General features: G+C 44.9%; 1 protein-coding gene across 1 annotated transcript; it reads right to left on the bottom strand.

Moving 5' to 3' along the window:
* Positions 1-400: 400 nt before the first annotated feature.
* On the bottom strand, positions 401-1,617 carry LOC124695810 (ervatamin-C-like). The gene is made up of 2 exons (XM_047228624.1): positions 1,089-1,617; positions 401-981 (listed from the first exon to the last, which is right to left on the bottom strand). Exons 1-2 carry the CDS (start codon positions 1,615-1,617, stop codon positions 401-403), a joined length of 1,110 nt encoding a protein of 369 aa, XP_047084580.1.
* Positions 1,618-10,638: the final 9,021 nt, after the last annotated feature.

The following is a 10,638-nucleotide window of genomic DNA, read 5'->3' as shown; positions in this document are numbered from 1 at the left end:
AGCTGCAAGGCGTCGGCGGTGGAGTTGCAAAGGAGCCTCGCAGATGCTGGGAGCGCCTATTACCGGAGCTGCAACCGGTGAACGTGGGAGCTGCAAGCCTCTGCCAGCGGAGCTGCAAGGAGCATCGCCATGAGCGCCTACCGCGTGATTTGCATGGGGCCGGCTTGAGCCTCCGGAGGATTATGAGCACCACCCTTTTTTAACGAGAGAACATGATACACACACCACGACGATGTAGCTATAGTATAGGTAGAGGACGTTTACAATTGATTCACATGGTCAGGCAGGCGACGTAGAGCGTGATGCCGCAGAGCCCCCGCGGGTTCACGGTAGATAGGCGGTACGTTACAAGTGCACGATGCCACGATGGAGTACATATATAGATGCCGCATGCAGTAAGCTAGTACGGGTAGGCGACGTCGAGCGTGATGCCGCAGATTCCGGGTCCTCCGACGTCGCGGCGCATCCGGATGTATCCACCCTCGCCCCACGTCTGCCCCCACGAGTTCTTGACGATCCAGTACTTGGCCCCCGTGGAGGGGTCGGTGCCGTAGCCGACGACGGTGACGGCGTGCGCCAGCCGCGTCCCGCAGGGTCCCGAGTAGACGCCGCTCTTGTAGAACTGCATGCCGCTGCCGACCTCGATTGCCACCCCCACCGGCTGCCCCGCCACCGCCTTCTGCATCACCAGCTCGTTCCTCGGCCCGATGGCCCCTTGCCCGGTGATCTTGGCAGCGATGCGCGCGGACTTGGCGCGGTTGCAGGGGCCTCGCACCGCCCTGTACGGGTACTCCGCCTCCGTGGTGAGCCCGCCGTTCTCGACCACCCACTTGTAGCCCCTGTGGTAGGACCCCAGGTTGCACCCGCCGTCGTACTGGTCGCAGTCCACCAGCTGCTGCTCCGACAGGGACACCAGCTTCCCCGTCTTGATCCAGTGTAGAGTCTCGATCGTCGCCACCGTCACGAACGCCCAGCAGCTGGCTGCATGCGTGCATCCGGGAACAAAATCATGCATGGTTAAAGGAGAGCTCATATATAGTGCTCCACAAGGTAGAAATTTGGGGATCAGCTCATCACAATTTACGTACAGCATGACGAGCTTTGGGACTTGGGTGGCACCACGGCGCCTTTGGCCCTCCAATCCACGCTGGGCGGAGGCGGTGGCGACGATGCCTCCAACGAGTCGTCGCCACTGCCAGAAGACCACAGGTCGTCGTCGTCGCCGCCGCCGCCGCCGCCGCCGGCGGTCGTCTTGATGTCCGAGGCGTCATCATCACTACTGCGATGCTCGGCGTCGTAGGACGTGTACCTTGCCAGGAACTCATCCTGGGTAAGGTCGGCGAACTGGTTCTCGCCGAGTTCGTAGCTGAGGTCGCCGCGCCGGTTGGTGGCGTCGATGTACTCCACGTTATCGCGGTACACCTCGAAGCGATGCAGCCTCTCCTCCGCGCTCAGGTACGTGCGGTTGTGCGTGGCCTGCCACCGGAGGAACCTGTCCATCATCAGCATGTCTCCTGCGTCCACCCGGCCGCTCGACGCCGCAGGGAAGGCGGCGAACAGGCCGCGGATGAGCAGAATTGCAGTGATCAACGGCCATGTGCCAGGGGAGAGAGCCATGTCGATCGATCTGCACATGCACTTGCTGTCTGCTTAAACATGCCATGCGTTTATATAGTGCTCGATCGCCTGGAGCGCGGGAACATGGCTTTAGGCAGTACCGGGTTGGCTGTCGGTGCGGATCGACGAGATCGGCCAGCGACAAATGCATGCATGTATGCTGGTGCTGGCGATGCACGCAGTTGAGGAATGGTAACGATCTACATTTCCTCTTGGTGTCTCGAAGCGGTGTAGATATATGAGCCATGGCGCACGAAAGAGTTGGTTAGGTTGCGTTGCCGTGCACACTAAATTAGGGCGACCTCAATGTATATCGGCCGGACACCGGTTTGTCTACTAACTTGTGCACCTTGTGGCCTTCCATTTCTGTCAACATTTCGTCTTGTAGCACAGTGCACACACATAAAGTTTCAATTTAGCCGTGTTTCAGCTACTAGTAGTGTTGATAACTAATTGCACTGCTACGAGAGTGGAACCAAAATGCAGATTATTATTATTATTATTATTATTAATGAAGTGAGTGTTCTCCCTGCTAATAAGTATTTAGTATCTTATTGAGTTGTTTAATAGGAAATAATAATAGTAATAATGATAGTAAAATAATTAAACTTGTCAGCTGATACATGTAAAATATATCCATAAACACTACAGTTTATTGTGTCATATTTCTACATATTTGCATCATAACAAATGTTCCTGCCATGGGTACGTTTACATGGATTTTCCACCAAGTCCCATTTTATTTTGGTTTTAGCTCTAAAGAATAGGAACCTTGTTGTGTGTATTTTGGCCTTTCAAGATTTTTGCGGACCTCAAAGGGAGTTAGAAATTTTTTTGCCACTTCAATATTTTGGAAGATAAAAGATTGTGCGTGAAGGGTGAGGAAGCAAAGGCCATGTGAAGCCCAAGACGGGCTCATGGCTTGGTCAGAACCTCCTACCGCACCATGATGGTCCACTGGAGCATCACATCTCCTTTGCATCAAAGTTCGTGCCACCGGCTTCATCTTGGCCTTAACTTATCTATACATACAACCCCTTTCGCGATCTCGCAAGGAGACGTCGCAGGTGGACGCCGTTTGCTCTTCCATTATACGGAATTCTTATAAATAAAAACTAGGCATTACAAAGAACAATGTCATGCATTTCCAACTTGGTGACATTTTTCAATCATATGATTTAAGTCAACTAGATGAGCCTTTCGCTATTAAGGAAATTGAAGCAGTTGTGAAAGAGATTCCTACTGACTTCCTCCCGGTCCTAATGGTTTCGATGGGATGTTCATGAAGAAATGGTGGTATATAATTAAAGAGGATTTCATCAAACTAGTCAACGATTTTTATTCTAGAAATCTACATTCGGAAAGCATCAATACTTCCTTGATCACACTTATTCAAGTAAATGATCCAGAAAATACGAATGATTACAAACCCATTTCTCTTGTTAGCCTCTGAAATTCCTCACAAAATTAATGGCCAATAGGCTTCAGAAAGAAATTATTCCTATTGTCCATCAAAACCAATATTTCTTTATTAAAGGTAAAAGTATCCAAGATTGTCTTGGATGGAATTTTGAGTACTTGCATATCCCCCATAAATCTAAGAAGCCTAGATATTCTCATCCTTTAAATTGATTTTGGTAAAGCATTTGATAAGTTGAATATAGTGGCATTATTGAAATGCTTAAAGTTAAAGGATTTGGACCCATACTGCTATTCTCAACTGTGCATGAACATGTGTGCTTCTCAATGGAAATCCCGGAAAATATTGTATACAAAACAACTTTTTTGTCAATACAGGTGATCTCCTACAAGCGGTTATAAATGATGAATGGATAAGAGGTGATTTAAATCTCCCAACTGACAATGATTTCGGCCAAAAATATCCTATTGTTCAATATGTGGATGACACATTAATGATTATGCCTATGGATGCACAACAACTACTGTGCCTCAAGGAGATTTTTGCTATGTTCAGTGCTTCCACTGGTCTCAAGGTCAATTATAATAAAACATCACTGATGCCCATCAATATCAGTGAAGATCATTGATGCATGCAAAATGCATACATGAACTTTCTACTTTATGTTGGAGATATGCCCAAGAGGCAATAATAAAAGTGGTTATTATATATCTTTGTGTTTATGATAAATGTTTATATACCATGCTATAATTGTATTAAGCGAAACATTGATACATGTGTGTTATGTAAACAACAATGAGTCCCTAGTAAGCCTCTTGTATAACTAGCTTGTTGATTAATAGATGATTATAGTTTCATGATCATGAACATTGGATGTTATTAATAACAAGGTTATGTCATTATATGAATGATGTAATGGACACACCCATTAAGCGTAGCATAAGATCACGTCATTAAGTTATTTGCTATAAGCTTTCGATACATAGTTACCTAGTCCTTTCGACCATGAGATCATGTAAATCACTTATACCGGAAAGGTACTTTGATTACATCAAACGCCACTGCGTAAATGGGTGGTTATAAAGGTGGGATTAAGTATCCGGAAAGTATGAGTTGAGGCATATGGATCAATAGTGGGATTTGTCCATCCCGATGACGGATAGATATACTCTGGGCCCTCTCGGTGGAATGTCATCTATATTAGCTTGCAAGCATATGAATGGTTCATAAGAGACCACATAACACGGTACGAGTAAAGAGTACTTGTCAGGAGACGAGGTTGAACAAGGTATAGAGATACCGATGATCAAACCTCGGACAAGTAAAATATCGCGTGACAAAGGGAATCGGTATCGTATGTGAATGGTTCATTCGATCACTAAGTCATCGTTGAATATGTGGGAGCCATTATGGATCTCCAGATCCCGCTATTGGTTATTGGTCGGAGAGAGATCTCAACCATGTCTACATAGTTCACGAACCGTCGGGTGACACACTTAAGGTTTGATGTCGTATTAGTAGATATTGAATATGGAATGGAGTTCGAAGTTTTGTTCGGAGTCTCGGATATGATCCAGGACATCACGAGGAGTTCCGGAATGGTTCGGAGAATAAGATTCATATATAGGAAGTCATATTCCAAGTTTGGAAATGATCCGGTGCATTTATGGAAGGTTCTAGAAGGTTCTAGAAAAGTCCGGAAGAAATCACTTTGGAAGGCGGAGTCCCGGAGGGACTCCACCAAGCTTGGCCGGCCAACCCTAGAGGGGTGAAGTCCCAGGTGGACTCCACCAAGGTGGCCGGCCAGCCCCCCTCATGGAAAGGTGGGAGTCCCACCTCAAGTGGGAATCCCACCTTGGGTAGGTTTCCCTACACATGGAAGGTTTTGGGTTTGGGTCTTATTCGATGACTTGTAGTCCAACACTTTGGGGTTCCACCTATATAATGAGGGACAAGGGGAGGGGGCCGGCCACCTCAAGCCAAAACCTTGGCCGCACCCCATAGTGGCCGGCCACCCCCTCTCCCAAACCCTAGCCGCCCCACCTCCTCCACCTCTCCCGCAAACGCTTAGCGAAGTTCCGCCGGAGATCTCTATCGACACCGCCACCACGCCGTCGTGATGCCGGGATTCAAGGAGGAGCTACTACTTCCGCTGCCCGCTGGAACGGGGAGAAGGACGTCGTCTTCATCAACACCGAACGTGTGACCGAGTACGGAGGTGCTGCCCGATTGTGGCACCGTCAAGATCTTCTACGCGCTTTTGAAAGCGGCAAGTGATCATCTTTTGCAACAACCAGAGCCTCCTCTCGTAGGCTTTGGAAATCTTCAAGGGTTAGTCTCGTTCATCCCCTCGTTGCTACCGTCTTCTAGATTGCATCTTGGCTTGGATTGCGTTCTCGCGGTAGGAAATTTTTGTTTTCTATGCAACGAATCCCTACAGTGGTATCAGAGCCGTGTCTATGCATAGATGGTTGCACGAGTAGAACACAATTGTTTTGTGGGCGTTGATGCTTTGTTGTCTTTAGTTTGAGTACTTTGCATCTTTGTGGCATAGTGGGATGAAGCGGCTCGGGCTAACTTTACATGACCGCGTTCATGAGATTTGCTCCACGCTCGACATGCAACTTGTATTGCATAAGTGGCTTTGCGGGTGTCTGTCTCTCCTACTATAGTGAAGATTCAATTTACTCTTCTATTGACAACACTAGTATCACCGTTGTGGTTCATGTTCGTAGGTAGATTAGATCTTACTCGAAAACCCTAAACCACGTAAAATATCCAAACCAAATTAGAGACGTCTAACTTGTTTTTGCAGGGTTTGGTGATGTGATATGGCCATAATGTGATGATGAATATGTATGAGATGATCATTATTGTATTGTGGCAACCGGCAGGAGCCTTATGGTTGTCTTTAAATTTCATGTTGAGTAGTATTTCAAAGAAGTTGTAATAGTTGCTACATGGGAGAACAATCATGAAGACGGCGCCATTGACCTTGACGCTACGCCGACGATGATGGAGATCATGCCCGTTGATGATGGAGATCATGTCCGTGCCTTGGAGATGAAGATCAAAGGCGCAAAGACAAAGGGGCCATATCATATCACATATGAATTGCATGTGATGTTAATCCTTTTTATGCATCTTATTTTGCTTAGATCGCGACGGTAGCATTATAAGATGATCCCTCTCACTAAAATATCAAGATAATAAAGTGTTCATCCTTAGTAGCACCGTTACTAATACTTGTCGTTTCGAAACATCTCGTGATGATCGGGTTTGATAGATTCAACAAGTGTATACAACGGGTGCAAGCCAGTTTTGCACACGCGGATACTAAGGTTGCCTTGACGAGACTAGCATGTACAGACATGGTCTCGGAACACGTGATACCGAAAGGTAGAGCATGAATCATATGATTGATATGATGAACACTTTGAGTGTTCGCCATTGAAGTTACATCTCGTCTCGTGATGATCGGGCTTGGTGTAGTGGATTTGGTTCGTGTGATCACTAAGACAATGCGAGGGATATTGTTTTGAGTCGGAGTTCACCTAGATTTTTAAGTTTGTTGAATTAAAATTTGAACTCAATTTATCATAAACTTAGTCTAAACTATTGCAAATATATGTTGTAGATTATGGCGTCCCCAATCAATTTTAACCAGTTCCTAGAGAAAGAAAAGCTTAAGAGCAACGGTAGCAACTTCACCGACTGGTTCCGTCATGTGAGGATTTTCCTCGCTGGCGGAAATCTGCAATATGTGCTTGATGCACCGCTAGGTGACCCTCCTGTAGAAACTGAAACCGATGAAGTAAAGAATGTTTACGCGACTCGGAAAACTCTTTACTCTCAAGTTCAGTGTGCATCCTATGCAGTTTGGAAGCCGATCTTCAAAAACGTTTTGAGCACCACGATCCTCATGAGTTGGTCAATGAGCTGAAAGCTATCTTTGAAACTCATGCGGCAGTGGAATTCTATGAAGCATCGAAACACTTCTTCAGTTGCATGATGGAAGAAGGCAGCTCCGTTAGTGAGCACATGCTCGCCACGACCGGGCATGCGAAGAAACTCAGTGACTTGGGAATAGTGATTCCTAACGGATCGGGATTAATCGTGTCCTTCAATCACCGCCACCTAGTTACAAGAACTTTGTGATGAACTACAATATGCAGAACATGAACAAAGAGTTACCTGAACTCTTCGCCATGCTGAAATCTGCTGAGGTTGAGATAAAGAAAGAGTACCAAGTGTTGATGGTCAACAAGACTACCAGTTTCAAGAAACAGGGCAAGTCTAAAGGCAAATTCAAGAAGGGTGGCAAGAAAGCTGCCACGCCTCCCGTGAAACCTAAGACCGGCCCTAAGCCCGATGCTGAGTGCTATTACCGCAAGGAGAAGGGACACCGGAAGCGTAATTGGTCCAAGTATTTGGCTGATCTCGAAGAGCGGCCTTGTCAAGAAGAAGAAAGAAGGTATATCCGATATACATGTTATAGATGTTTATCTTACCGGTTCTCGTACTAGTACCTGGGTATTTGATACTCGGTTCGGTTGCTCATATTTGTAACTCGAAACAAGAACTAAGGACTAAACGAAGACTATTGAAGGATGAAGTGACGATGCGCGTTGGAAATGGATCCAAGGTCAATGTGATCGCTGTCGGCACACTCCCTCTACATCTACCTTCGGGATTAGTTTTAAACCTCAATAATTGTTATTTTGTACCCGCGTTGAGCATGAACATTATATCTGGATCTTGTTTAATGCAAGACGGTTATTCATTCAAGTCTGAGAATAATGGTTGTTCTATTTTTACGAATAATATCTTTTATGGTCGGGCACATGAGAAGAATGGTTTATTTCTATTAGATCTCGATAGTAGTGATACACATGTTCATAACATTGATGCTAAGCGAATTAAATTGAATGATAATTCTACTTATATGTGGCACCGTCGTCTTGGTCATATTGGAGTGAAACGCATGAAGAAACTCCATACCGATGGATTACTTGAATCACTTGACTTTGAGTCACTTGATAGATGCGAAGCATGTCTAATGGGAAAAATGACTAAGACTCCATTCTCTCGGTATTATGGAGCGAGCTACGGACTTATTGGAAATCATACATACCGATGTGTGCGGACCAATGAGTGTAGCCTCGCGCGGTGGTTATCGTTATGTTCTAACCTTCACAGATGATCTGAGTAGATATGGGTATATCTATTTCATGAAACATAAATCCGAAACTTTCGAGAAGTTTAAGGAATTTCAAAGTGAAGTAGAAAATCAACGTAACAAGAAGATTAAATTTTTACGATCTGATCGCGGAGGTGAATATCTGAGTTATGAGTTTAGCATGCATTTAAAGAAATGCGGAATACTTTCACAATTGACACCGCCGGGAACACGACAACGAAACGGTGTGTCCGAACGTCATAATCGAACTCTCTTAGATATGGTTCGTTCTATGATATCTCTTACTGATTTGCCGTTATCATTTTGGAGTTATGCATTAGAGACAACTGCATTCACTTTAAATAGGGCACCATCTAAATCCGTTGAAACGACACCGTATGAATTATGGTTTAATAAGAAACCTAAGCTGTCGTTCCTTAAAGTTTGGGGTTGCGAAGCCTATGTAAAAAAGTTACAACCGGACAAGCTAGAACCCAAAGCGGAGAAATGCGTCTTCATAGGACACTCTAAGGAAACTATAGGGTACACTTTCTATCACAGATCCGAAGGCAAAATCTTTGTTGCTAAAAACGGAACCTTTCTTGAGAAAGAATTTCTCACTAAAGAAGTGACTGGAAGAAAAGTAGAACTCGACGAGATTACTGAATCTTCTCTCGTTGATCAGAGTAGCGCAGTACCGGAAGTTGTTCCTGTACCGCCTGCACCGGTAACAGAGGAAGCTAATGATAATGATCATGAAACTTCGAATGAGATAGCTACTAAACCTCGCAGATCGACAAGGGAACGTGCCACTCCTGATTGGTATGATCCTTGTCTAAATGTCATGATTGTGGACAACAATGATGAAGACCCTGCGACGTATGAAGAAGCGATGATGAGCCCAGATTCCAACAAATGGCAAGAAGCCATGGAATCCGAAATGAGATCCATGTATGATAACAAAGTGCGGACTTTGGTAGACTTACCTGATAGCCGCAAGGATGTCGAGAATAAATGGAGCTTCAAAAGAAAAACAGATGCTGATGGTAATATTACTGTCTATAAAGCTCGACTTGTCGCAAAGGGTTTCCGACAAATTCAAGGTGTTGACTACGATGAGACTTTCTCACCTGTAGCGAAGCTAAAATCTGTGAGGATTTTGTTAGCAATAGCTGCATTTTTCGATTATGAGATTTGGCGGATGGATGTCAAAACGGCGTTCCTTAATGGAGACATTGAGGAAGAGTTGTATATGGTACAACCCAAAGGTTTTGTCGATCCTAAAAATGCCGACAAGGTATGCAAACTTCAGCGTTCAATTTATGGATCGAAACAAGCATCCGGAAGTTGGAACCGACGTTTTGATAAGGTAATCAAAGACTTCGGGTTTATACGAAGTGTCGTGGAGAGGCCCGTATTTACAAGAAAGTGAGTGGGAGCTCGTAGCGTTCTCGATATTATATGTAGATGACATATTATTGATTGGGAATGATATAGAACTATTAAGCAGTGTAAAAGGTTATTTGAATAATAGTTTTTCAATGAAAGACCTTGGTGAAGCATCGTACATATTAGGCATCAAGATTTATAGAGATAGATCAAGACGCCTAATAGGGCTTTCACAGAGTACATACCTGGACAAGATTCTAAAGAAGTTTAGAATGAACGAAAGTAAGAAAGGATTTTTACCTATGTTACCAGGTAAGGTCTTGAGTAAGACTCAAGGTCCAGCTACGGCACAAGAAAGAGAAAGGATGAATCAGATCCCTTATGCCTCGGCAGTAGGCTCTATCATGTATGCCATGCTATGTACTAGACCGGATATAGCACATGCAGTTAGTTTGACTAGCACATATCAAAGTGATCCAGGAATGGAACACTGGACAGCGGTCAAGAATATCCTGAATTACTTGAAAAGAACTAAGGATATGTTTCTTTGTTATGGAGGTGACCAAGAGCTCGTTGTAACTAGTTACACCGATGCAAGTTGGAACACTGATCCTGATGACTCTAAGTCTCAGTCTGGGTACGTGTTTATATTGAATGGTGCTGCAGTAAGCTGGTCAAGCTCGAAGCAGTGCACGGTGGCGAAATCTTCAACAGAATCGGAGTACATAGCGGCTTCAGAGGCTTCATCAGAAGTGGTATGGATAAAAAGGTTCATTGTAGAGCTCGGTGTGGTTCCTAGTGCATTGGACCCACTAGTCATCTATTGTGACAACATGGGTGCCATAGCCAATGCACAAGAACCAAGGTCACACAAGTGGCTGAAGCATATCAAGCTACGTTATCATTCGATTCGCGAGTACATCGAAGATGGAGAAGTAAAGATTTGCAAAGTACACACTGATCTGAATGTAGCAGATCCGTTGACTAAAGCTCTCCCAAGGGCAAAGCATGACCAACACCGAATGCCATGGGT

The sequence above is a fragment of the Lolium rigidum genome, chromosome 3 (genome assembly GCF_022539505.1).
Source record: "Lolium rigidum isolate FL_2022 chromosome 3, APGP_CSIRO_Lrig_0.1, whole genome shotgun sequence".
Lineage (NCBI taxonomy): Eukaryota > Viridiplantae > Streptophyta > Magnoliopsida > Poales > Poaceae > Lolium > Lolium rigidum.
The sequence above is the reverse complement of the archived record's forward strand: the minus strand, read 5'-3'. Positions and strand labels throughout refer to the sequence as shown.